The following is a 12,826-nucleotide window of genomic DNA, read 5'->3' as shown; positions in this document are numbered from 1 at the left end:
CACAGAGAATTTTTAGGATGGTGAAAATACTCTGCATGATTTTATAATGATGGATAAATGTCACTATACATTTCTCTAAACCCATAGAAGGTACAACAGCAACTTACGGTAAACTTTGATGATATATCAATACAGGCTCATCCTTGATTTAAAAAAAAGAAAAAGGCGCCATTCTGGTGAGTGATGTTGATAATGGTGGAGGCCATGGCTGTGTGGGGACAAGGGGTATATGGAAAAATTTCTGTATTTCCTTCCAAATTTTGTTGCATACCTAAAACTGCTCTAGAAAAAATAAAGTCTTATAAAAATGAGAAAGAAGAGTGCCTATCAAGGAAAGGGAGAGGCAGTATTTGAGGCCACCTCCTCACAATTATTTGGCCCCAGTGATTCTCTTCTCGTTTCCTTTCGAAAATGAGTGTAAATAAAACCTTACCTAACAAAAAGCTACATGCAAAAGAGACCTCCATTCTTCGAGGGGGAAAAAATGGTGGGTTATTCTCTTTCCCTTGAAGAGTTCATCTTTCCTTCTCCTAGTTCACCACTAAGCAGCTCTGAATCGTCTCTGCCCAGCCATTCATTCACCAAATCTGATTTGAGTACCTATGTTGTAGCAGGAACTGGTACAACTGCCAAAGAGACACAAAAGATACTTATTCTGGGGGCGCCTGGGCAGGTCAGTCGGTAAGCAGCTTACTTCGGCTCAGATCATGATCTTGTGGGTTTGTGGGTTGGAGCCCCGCGTTGGGCTCTGGGTTGATGGCTCAGAGCCTGGAGACTGCTTCGGATTCTGTGTCTCCCTCTCTCTCTGCCCCTCCCCCACACACACTGTGTCTCTCTGTCTCTCAAAAAATGAATAAAAATGTTGAGGAAATTTTTTAAATTACTTATTCTGATAGAACTTACATTATAGTAAGAAAAAAAGCTGCATTGGCTCCAAATCCTACAGATATAACACAAAATTTAATAATTTCTCATTGCAACTAAATTCCACTCCACTGAAACCACTTAGTGGTACCGTCAAGTTTGTATCATGGGTCTCAATGCATTTAAAGTTTTTTTTTCTATTTGAGTATGACCCATGGGACTTGGGAAATACTAAAGAATTATATGGAATATCAAAGTTTAAGCTAAATATGCTTTTAATATTTGCTATTCATGCCATATATTATAAAAGGGAGATTTTTAATTAACTAATTTGCCCAATCAGTTAAATCAGGCAAGTCAGTCCTGAGATAACACCATAATTTATTCAAATAAGAAACTGTCCAATTTTCATTTCCATGTGTGCTGTAACCCTGATGTCAATGACTGTACTGATGCTGGCTTCTGTTCTCACTCTTCTCTTCCCTAGTCAGTCTTCCATTGGAGTTATCGGCAAGGAACAAGATGGGCTGACATGAGTTTCTCATCTTTTCCTAACAGCTTCCATAAAAATTTGTTGAGTTAATGATCTATTTTTTCATGCCAGAGTTTCTGGTGTTGCTAAAGTAGAAATGAAATGACCAAGAGAAAAGTTGAAAGATGGGGAAACTGCCCTGGATTATCGTCCCCAAAAACTTGAAGGTTGGCTAAATTCAGACCATAGAATTAGAATAATTCTTGGGAGAATAATTTCTTGAGAATGACTGTATCATTTTAGGGGTGTCTACAGAGACATTTATGGCAAATAAACACCAATATTTATGAAAATAGCATGTCTAAGGAATCAGAGCATATGAAAACAATCTTTTATATGGTATAAATACAATACATATTTATTAATTTGTTTGGAATGGCAACTTCTGCCCTACACCTAAGGCCCCCAAGGAAACAAGAATCATGAAAGCATTCTTAGGTTGCCAGGAACTACAGTATAAAATAAAAGGCCACAGCATGTCTCAATTTACCACTCCATCTGGGTAAGCCACCTTAACTTTTTCCCTAAAACTCAAAAAGTTGGGGCAATTCAGAATTTGAGAAGGTGTTCACTAAACATACACCCTGTTCATATAATTTATTGTCTCTATATCTAACAAAAATCATTTTTGAGTACTACTATAAGGCATGCATTTGGTATGCATTTAAGAAATCCTTTGCCTATCTGATTATTAAAATCTACCCAGCATGTAAACCTGTTCCTATAATTGTATATGGAGAAAACCATTTAAATGGTTCTAAAGACACCAGTTTTAATCTTAATGCATTCCATTTGATTCACATGTTGGTTACATGTACCTAAATTATCTTCTGAAAGCGTTCGTATATAACCCAAATATTTTACAGAACCACAAAAACAATTGTTTTCTTTATCCGGCTACAACAACCTAAAAATGTCAACATAAGCAGCAGTATTTTAAATAGAAACACCTTTTTTGCAGTTGCTGGGTAGGTGGCATTGTGATTAGAAGTACGGACACGAGTCAGATTATCTACATCTGCATTCTACCTCCACCATTTATGAGCTTTGTGGCCTTGCGTAAGTTACATAACTTTTCTGTGACAAAGTCCACATTAGTAATAAGGTGATAACAGCACTTACCTAACAGAGTTGGTGAGAAGATGAAATGAGATCTCTCTATAAAGTGCTCAGTAGGATGCTTGACACATAAAATGCACTCAGTAAATATTATTATCACCATTATGATTAGGTCAACAATGTTACTATTTCATGAGCTCGTTCTGTTATGGTTTCATACAAACAGAGCAACCGGTTTTGCATTTTTATAAATGTTTGCAAAAAATCATAAGGCAATAGGCAAAATATTTGTTATGTAAGATCTGGAACTGGAAAAACCTGTGAAACCCACCTGCTAGCACAAAGATATGGTTTCCTGGTTCTCCTTGCTTAATAATGTAACTCCCTTGCTGGTAGTTTCTACCATACATGCATTCCACCATGTCTTTGATCTGCTGAGGATCCAGTCTCTTCAGAAACTGATTTCTATTAAGGGCATCTGTAATGAGCTTCTTCTCGCTGGTGTAACGGCAAAAAGAGATTACGTTACAATTAATGAAAACCATGTTTTGCTATTTAGATTTACCTCATTTAGATTCTAGTACTTACAACTTTTCCAGCAAGGACAAATTGTTCTTCTAGTCCCACCAACACTTGACCCATGTAACTGCCCTACTTTACATGTAAAACCTTTGAAAGTATTTTTGAATAGTTTTCTGTAATTGGTATTACATCAATTTTATAATCACTCCTGGCTGCCATCATCACAAGTGTAGCATCTCTCAAGATCCCTAGATTAATGTTAATAACATGATACATGATTTTTTTTAGGTGGAAAGAAAATCTGGTTGGTTGGTAGAAGGTGTATTTAAGAAACTACAACACAGTACTCATTTTTATTTTCATTTATTCATGTATATTTGCATGCATAGTGCCTATAGTACTAGCTATTTTATATCTTATTTAATCTTTACCACCATCCTGTGAAATAATCACTATTGTTACTTTACGGGATAAGTAGCCTAAAAAGCAAGCAACTTATTCCCTCTAGGATTTAAATCCAAGTCTGTGAGTCTGAGCCTGTATGGCTTCCATTCCATCCCCTGCTTCTTCTGAGCCAAGGCAGTCAGTTCCCTTGGGACTCACTAGGTTAGATCAGACACAGAAGATGATGGTAGTAGTCTGGGTTTTCCTAGACTTTGACTCTTAGCATATCTAGACTAGACAGAATATGTATTTCCAGTCTCATAACCTGTTTATTCCTCAAATCCAAGGTCCTCTTGTTGATAATCCTGAAATACTCTGTTTTCTTTGGGAAGAGAAGTAGCTTCAAATAATTACCCAATCTTAATTACCATAACTTTCAAATGTTTTAATCAACATACTTTATATGCAGCTGTTATAGAATTATTGAGCTGGCAGAAAAGTGAATTTGTGGGCTAAGTTAGACTCTGCACAACATACTTGCTTTTAGTCAAACTCAGCATGATTTTTTTTATGTAGTTTTTTTTTTTAAGTTTATTTTTCAGAGAGAGAGAGAGAGAGAGAGCATGAGTTAGCACAAGCAGGGAAAGGACAGAGAGATGGACAGAGAGAATCCCAAGCAGGCCCCTTGCTGTCAGCTCAGAGCCTGATGCAGGGCTTGATCTCACAAACTGCAAGGTCCTGAGCTGAAATCAAGAGTTGGCCACTTACCTGACTAAGCCACCCAGGTGCCCCAAATTCAGCATGATTTTTAAAAACAGGGTTTTTTTTTTCTGCATCTTTCATTCAAACTCTTTCCCATCACTAGCTTTACTGTTTCAAAACTTGTGCTATTTTTCTACACAGAAAGTTCTCAAACATAAAGTAGACATAAAGTAAACTTTCACGGGATTGGATACTTCCTTTAAAACCCTATCCATCAGATCATTAGGCTACATTAAGAAAACAACGAAGAAATTCCTTCTGCCCTATAGTGACTCAGAGCCATACAAACTCTTTTGAGTACTTTGAAAACTTACTTCTTCCTGCAACTAATTTATCACCAAATCTTGTCATTTCTCTTTACAAAATATCATTGTTATCCATTTTAGTTTCCATTTTCAAAGATGTCACCACAGTCCAAGAAAAAAAAAATCTTAGGTCGGGAAAACTTTTAATACGTTCTTTTTTAACATTTCAGCTTCTAGCCTCTTTCCCTCATATTCTATTCTATACTATATTATCAGATTAATCTTGCTTAAAAAAACTGATTTAATTCTGATCTCATTTTTTCTTTATCCTCTAAGGCCAAAAAATCATTCATTTAATATATACTGAGAAAATACTTTTGCTACATGTTCTCAGAGCAAGCAGTAGAACTGTGAACAGTACCAAGAAAGCCCCATCTTTCATGGGCCTTCCATGATCTTGTAACATTCCAGCTAGTGTTTCATCAATGCCCACATATCCTAATTTCTCAAAATATGTTCCAGGAAGGGCTCTTCTTTTATAAGCAAGAGTGTGCTGAGTTTGAACAATTTTGGAAATTTACAATGCATACTTTCAGAGTTCAAAGAAATATTTCAGTAAACAAATCTGTTAAACCAATGTTTCCCAAACCTCAATGTCTGTTATATTTACTTCTTCTTTTGGCTTAACTTCTACGAACATTCCATGGAAGTAGTCTGAAAACCCTTTTGCCCATAGAAGAAAATCAATATCCCACAATCTGGTATTCACCATTTCCCACCACATGGCTCTACTCCATCCATCTAGTACTCACTTCATAAAACAAACCCTTTGCTACAGACAGGCTGGTATCTTCATTGTCTCCTATGCCTGCCAGCTTTATCTTTAGGCTTAGCCTCTGTTTTCTCCTCCAGTTTAACTTAATTTCTTCTCCCCTCAACCAGCCCAAACCTTATAATTATCCCATTATGATCTAGGCAAGGATGCTATAGTTCACACAATCTTCTAACTCTACTCTAAACTCTTAGAGTATTATATTCATGTCTATTAAATTCAAAAATTTTATCAAACATTTACTTTGGATATAAAAATTTATTAAACATGGTCCATGGCCTCAAATTCTTTAAACTTAATTTACTGAATAACCATATTATAATATTGTATTATTAGAAAAGAGTTGTCTCGGGGCGCCTGGGTGGCGCAGTCGGTTAAGCGTCCGACTTCAGCCAGGTCACGATCTCGCGGTCCAGGAGTTCGAGCCCCGCGTCAGGCTCTGGGCTGATGGCTCAGAGCCTGGAGCCTGTTTCCGATTCTGTGTCTCCCTCTCTCTCTGCCCCTCCCCCGTTCATGCTCTGTCTCTCTCTGTCCCAAAAATAAATAAACGTTGAAAAAAAAATTTTTTTAATTTAAAAAAAAGAAAAGAGTTGTCTCTATGACTTTTCCTCCAAACCAGATTATAAATCTTTGAAGGACTGGGTCTTCTCTTGAATTATCTGTTTAAGAGGCAACAGATAGCAGTGCCTACAAGTATGAACTTTACTTCTCCTTCTACAACTATGATAGGCAAGCTATTATCAGAACAATTCTCCCTACTCACACAACTACAAAAACTAATTAAATTAATATACTGCAAACCTGCTTTGAAAGCACTGGAGACCTATCAACATAACAGCTTGAAAAGCCATGATCCACTAGAGAATATAGGGGCACGTGGGTGGCTCAGACAGTTGGGCATCTGACTTTAGCTCAGGTCATGATCTTGGCGGTTCACCAGCTCAAGACCCACATGGGGCTCTGTGATGACAGCACAGAGCCTGCAGCCTGCTTCAGATTCTGTCTCCCTCTCTCTCTTCCCCTCCCCAACTCATGTTATCTCTCTCTCTCTCTCTCTCTCTCTCTCTGTCTCTCTCTCTCTCTTATTCTAAATGAATAAACATTAAAAAGAGAGAGAGAGAGAATATGAGCTTGACATTCGTATCTGCTTTTCCCTTCAAGGCATTTGCTGATTTGTAGTCAGCACTGAGCAGAATTTTGGCAGTCTCAAAGGATTGGGAAGACCAGAGTCAATATTCAAGGCACTCCATGAAGGAAGAATCCTGGTAAACATCCAAGATTTCAGATGGGACAACTGCAGGGCTGTAACCTATGAGTAAATACAGCAGCCCAAAAGAGGCTAGCTCTGGAAAAGACTGAAAAACAACTTCAAAATGACAAATTCCTATTTTGGTTAAAATGATTTGCTTCTGCCTTCCAGAAGCAAAGGTAAGTGTTTTCCATAGGATGTTCACAAAATCTAGAGACTCAAATTTTCTCTAGAGTTTTTCCCTAAAGAGTATCTGGCAAAATATCAAAAGTTACCAGGCATAGCAGGAGAAAAGACCAAATGACTGAAGACCAAGAGAAAAAAGACAACAGAAACAGACCTAACAGACCAAGATATTGTAGGTGTCAGACAGACTTTAATAGAATTGTATTTAATTATTTTTAATAAAATCAAAAACAAAATGGAGACTATCAGTAGAGAACACAATTTTTTTTGCTTTAATCAAATGGAAATTCCAGAACTAAAAAATACATAATCTGAAGCTTGAAATTCGACAGATGAATTTAAAATCTGCAAGACACAGCTGAAAAGGATTAGAAACTGAATACTATAAGCAGGTAGAATATATCTACATAGGCAGTTAGAGAGAATATAGGATGGAAAATAGTGCAACAAGAACAAAAACAGTACAAAACATAGAAGACATATGAGTCATCACAGAGAATTTGGACATAGGTGTAATTTCTTCCCTGATGAAAAGGAAAGAATTGGACTGAAACAATATATATAGGGATCATATTTAAGAATCTTCTTAAATCCATGAAAAGATATTGAATCACAGACAAGATACACTGTGAATTCCAAACAAAACATATCTTTAAAAAAACCATACCTAGGATCATCATAGTCAAATTGCTGAAAACCAAATAAAAAGAGAAAAATCTACAATGCAGATAAAGAAGAGATACATTACCTCAAATAACCAACAATATAACTGACTTACTCCTCAACTGAAATAATGAAAGCCAGATATTTGGAATATCTCCAAAAAGCTTTAAAATGCCTATTTCCAGTATCTTTACCCAGTGAAAATTGCCTTTAAAAATACAAGTGAAATGAATACACTTTAGAATGTCATTCCATTGGCAACAGACTCATAATAGTGGAGAGCTCCACACAAACAAAATGATCCCAGATGGAAACTAATAGACGTTAGAAAGAAGCAATGGAAAAAGTAATAATGTGGATGACTAAAGAAAGCTTGTCTTTATAAAGAAGTAATAGCATAATAGCAATGCTGTGTTTAAGTAGTACAGTCACTCTGGAAAACAGTGTGGGGGTTCCTCAAAAAATTAAAAATAGATCTACCCTATGACCCAGCAATAGCACTGCTAGGAATTTACCCAAGGGATACAGGAGTGCTGATGCATAGGGGCACTTGTACCCCAATGTTTATAGCAGTGAAATTATGGGAAGAGCCTAAATGTCCATCAACTGATGAACAGATAAAGAAATTGTGGTTTATATATACAATGGAATACTACTTGACAATGAGAAAGAATAAAATCTGTCCATGTGCAGCAACGTGGATGGAACTGGAGAGTGTTATGCTAAGTGAAATAAGTCAAGTGAAATAAGACAGATACCATATGTTTTCACTCATATATGGATCCTGAGAAACTCAACAGAATACCAGGGGGGAGGGGAAAGGGCGAAAAAAGTTACAGAGAGGGAAGGAGGCAAACCATAAGAGACTCTTAAATACTGAGAACAAACTGAGGGTTGATGGGTGGTGGGGAAGAGGGGAAAGTGGGTGATGGGTATTGAGGAGGGCACCTGGTGGGATGAGCACTGGTGTTGTTTGGAAACCAAGTTGACAATAAATTTCATATAAAAAATAAAAAATAATAAAATAAAATAAAATGTATGATAAATACAATGTTTGAGAAACACAGCCAAGTTGTGAGGAGGGGGAAGGGTGGCAGTAAACATAATTTAAGGTACAGGAAGTGATGCAAGTACTAATCTACATTAGAAATTTAATAAATTACATAAGATATTATAATTTAGGGTAACCCCTACAAGATCAGCCAAATAATGTTTCAATGGAAGCTAACAGAAAAGAAAATGGAATAATAATATGTTTAATTCAGGGATCCTGGGTGGCTCAGTAAGTTGAGTATCTGACTCTTGAATTCAGCTCAGGTCATGATCCCAGGGTGGTGGGATTGAGCTCAGCATCAGGTGCTTAAGATTCTCTCTCTCTCTCTCTCTCTCTCTCTCTCTCTCTCTCTCTCTCGCCACTTGCTCTCTCTCTCTCTCTCTCTCTTAAAAAAATTAATAATACATCTAATTTAAAAAGAAACCAAAGAAGTATAACATATAAGAAACAAATAGTATTATGTTAGAGTTAAATGCAAATACTTGTATTTACTTAGAGACAAAAACACTAAACACTAAAGACTGTCAGATTGAAAAATGAAATAAAGTAAAAAGGAAATACAAAATGTGTGTTACTTATAAGAAGCATGCTTTGAAGATAATGACATAGAAAGGCTGAAAGTAAGAAGGTAGAAAGAGATGTTTATACTATGTAAACACCAATTATGAAGAAAATGTTTCTTGATACTGGAAAGTAGAGTGCAACAAAAATTACATTTCCAGAAATAGAGAGGGATATTTCATATTGGTATGATCAGGAAGATATAAATATTTCTAAATGTGTATGCAATTAATTAAATAGCCTCAAAATATAGAAAAAAAAACTGACAAAAATAAAAGAAGAAATAAATGAATCCACAATTAGGAGATTTTAACACATCCCTCTGAGTAACCAATGGAAAAAGTTGATGAAAATTAGTTAGAACATAGTTCTAAACAATTGACTATCAAACTTAATTTCTTGACCTCACTGATATTTCAAAAGATTGCATTCAACAAATTCAGAACACACATTCTTTTCAAGTGCACAAAAACCTTCATCAATGTTGATCATATGGCGGGCCATAAAGCAAGTCTCAAAAATACAAAATATGTTCTTTGAATACAGTAGAATTAAGCTAGGGAAATCAATAACAAAGCATAATCAAAAAATTCTCAAACGTTTGAGAATTGAGTGTGAATTGAAAATTCAACATTTTTTGAGCAATTTATTTCTAAATAGCCCTCTGATCAATGATTAAATTAGAAGGAAAATCAGATAATATTTTGAAATAAATGATAAATATGTGACATGCCAAAAATTGTGAGGAGCACATAAATCACGCTAAGAAACTTACAGTATTAAAGAGATACATTAGAAAAGAAGAAAGATAAAATTGAGTAACTTAAGTGTCCACCTAAAAGCGCTAGAAAAAAAGGTGAACTCAGAAAAGGGAGAAGGAAATAAACAATGAAATGGAAGCAGAAAATAGTAAAACAGAAAAAAAAGTACAATAAAGAGAACCAACACATACAATTTATGTGTTGATAATTATTAATATTAACATATAATTTAACATATAAATAACATATAATTTAACATATAAACATATATATTAACATATAGTTATCAATATCAAATATAAGAAGGGAGACATCCCTATAGATATTATAGATATGAAAAAAATGGATAGTGTAACCAATTCTTGAAAATTTATATGAAATGAAAAACTTCCAAGAAAAATGCAACAAACCATATCTGACACAAGAAGAAGTAAAAATGAGCAATTAAAAATTAAATAAAAGATAAAAATATCTCACAAAAGGAATTCTAGACCCAGATGACACTACCACTAAGTTTTCCAGACACTTAAGGAAAAATAACATTAATCTTATATAATCTTTTCCAGAAAATAAAAAAGCATAATTTTTCCCAACTTACTTTAGAGTTGAGAATAGCCTGAGAACAAAACCCACATCACAAGAAAGAAAAATTAAAGGCTAATATCCCTAATGATGGTAAGTGCAAAGTCAGAAAACAAAACAAGTATATAAAGTAAGTATTCTAAATCACACTGAAAATTAACTGATGTAATTAACCACACAAAAAGAATAAAGGATTAAAAAACTGCAAAATATTATTGGATGCAGAAAAAGTATTTGATAAAATTAAACAACTATATATGATTTCTAAATTTTATTTTTTTGTTTTATTTAAGTAATCTTTACACCCCATGTGGGGCTCAAACTCATGACCCCAAGATCAAGTGTCACATGCTCCTCTGACTGAGCCTGCCAGGCCACCCGGTTTCTAAATTTTAAAAAAGCCCTTAGCAAATTAGGAATAGACTGGAATGGAATGTCCTTAATCTGAACATTATCTACAAAATTATAAAACATTATCTACAAAACAAAACAAAAAACAGAAATCATTATCTCACACGGTAAAATACTGAAAGTTTCCCTCCAGATATCAGAAATGGGCTGTTTCAATTTGACCCTGAACCAGAAGTCTGAGCAAATTTAATAAGGTGAGTGGGAAAAATAATTACAAAGAAAAAAAAGAAAAATATAAAAGACGTAAGCATAGGAAAAGAAATAAAATTGCCATTCCTCCTAAAGACACGTTGCATAAGTGAAAGATTCAAAAGGATGCACAAGTAAACTATCAAAATTAACAAGTTATTTCAACAATCTCACTGGATACAAGCTCTCCAAACAATTCAATTATATTTCTATATTCCAGCATCAAATAACTAAAAATGAAAGTTTAAAAATTACATCATTTTAACAAGATAAAAAAATCAACTATACAGGGTTGCATCTAACAAAAGGGTGTGAGACCCCCACAGAGAAGTACAAAATATTGAGAGAAATGAAAAAGAAACAAATGGAAGCATATACCATAGTTGTGGATGAGAAGACTCAATTTTTTTTTTATTTTTTTTTAAAATTTTTTTTTCAACGTTTTTTTATTTATTTTTGGGACAGAGAGAGACAGAGCATGAACGGGGGAGGGGCAGAGAGAGAGGGAGACACAGACTCGGAAACAGGCTCCAGGCTCCGAGCCATCAGCCCAGAGCCTGACGTGGGGCTCGAACTCACGGACCGTGAGATCGTGACCTGGCTGAAGTCGGACGCTTAACCGACTGCGCCACCCAGGCGCCCCAAGACTCAATTTTTTAATGATATCAACTTTACTAAAATTGATTAAGGTCTATTAAATCCCAATTGACATTCTGAAAAAAATTTATGAAAATTAACAAACTGATTCTAAAATTCTTAGTCATAAAAGGCCGAAGAATAGCCATTACAACACTGAAGGACAACAACAAAGTTGGCAGACTTAAAATAATGGGTACCAAGAATTATTATAAATCAAAATTATTAAGAGAAGATACTCTTGGCACCAGAATGTACAATAAAGACCTTGGGAACAGAATTGAAAGTCAAAAAAACCCAGCTACACATACATAGATAATTTATTTTTTTTTTAATTTTTTTTCAATGTTTACTTATCTTTGAGAGGCAGAGAGACAGAGAACAAGCAGGGAGGGGCAGAGGGAGAGGGAGACACAGAATCTGAAGCAGGCTCCAGGCTCTGAGCTGTCAGCACTGAGCCCGATGCGGGGCTTGAACTCACAAGCCGTGAGATCATGACCCGAGCCAAAGTCAGATGCTTAACCGACTGAGCCACCCAGGTGCCCCCATAGATACCTAATTTAAGACAACAGTTATACTGCAGAGCTATGGGGAAAAACAGACATCAATGGAAAATACATACTTCTAAAAAGGGCTCACCCTTGTTTGTTTGTGTGTTTGTTGTTTTTTTTTCCTTTACTTATTTTGAGAAAGAGAGAGAGCACAAGTGAGGGAGGGTCAGAGAGACAGAAAGAATCCCACACAGGCTTAACACTGTCAGGCAGACGTGGGGCTCAGATTCACGAACCATGAGATCTGACCTGAACCGAAATTGGATACTCAACCCACTGAGTCACCCAGACGCCCCTCCCTTGTTAATTATCAAGGAAAAGATAACCCAAACCATAGCAAGATACTACAACATACCCACCAGAATGGCTAAAATGAAAAAGACTGACAATGCTAAATGCCATTGAGGATGCAGAGTAACTTAATACTCATAGGTTACTGGTGGGAGTATATATTTGTTCAACCACTTGGGAAAATTGCTTGACAATCTATATTAAATGTGAACTTAGACACCATGTACTACCCAGCAATTCCACTCCTAGATATATACCCATCATAAATCATATATATACATGACATAATGTGTATATAGAGAGAGATACAGATATAGGTAAACATATACAGAGAGAGAGACATGCAAAAATGTTCATGGAAGTCACACTCAAAATTGCTAAATACCAAAATTAACCAAATGCCCAACAATAGTAGAATTGATAAACTGTGGTATAATTAATGAATTACGGCTACATACATTAACATAAATGAATCTAGCTATGTAAACCAAA

The 12,826-nt window shown here is 35.5% G+C and overlaps 1 protein-coding gene across 3 annotated transcripts in view; it reads right to left on the bottom strand.

Moving 5' to 3' along the window:
• Positions 1 to 12,826, bottom strand: part of PRKG2 (protein kinase cGMP-dependent 2) — a 105,265-nt gene that overhangs the window by 69,040 nt on the left and 23,399 nt on the right. For 2 of the 3 annotated variants that reach the window (XM_047856397.1, XM_047856398.1), the window contains one exon: positions 2,787 to 2,953. The exons of the other annotated variant lie outside the window; for it this stretch is intronic. In XM_047856397.1, coding sequence (XP_047712353.1) covers positions 2,787 to 2,953 — 167 coding nt within the window. The remainder of the gene's footprint in view (positions 1 to 2,786; positions 2,954 to 12,826) is intronic. 3 annotated transcript variants of the gene reach the window in all.

This window comes from Prionailurus viverrinus, chromosome B1 (genome assembly GCF_022837055.1).
Source record: "Prionailurus viverrinus isolate Anna chromosome B1, UM_Priviv_1.0, whole genome shotgun sequence".
Taxonomy (NCBI): domain Eukaryota; kingdom Metazoa; phylum Chordata; class Mammalia; order Carnivora; family Felidae; genus Prionailurus; species Prionailurus viverrinus.
Note: the sequence above shows the minus strand (reverse complement) of the source record. Positions and strands in the feature narration are given on the sequence as shown.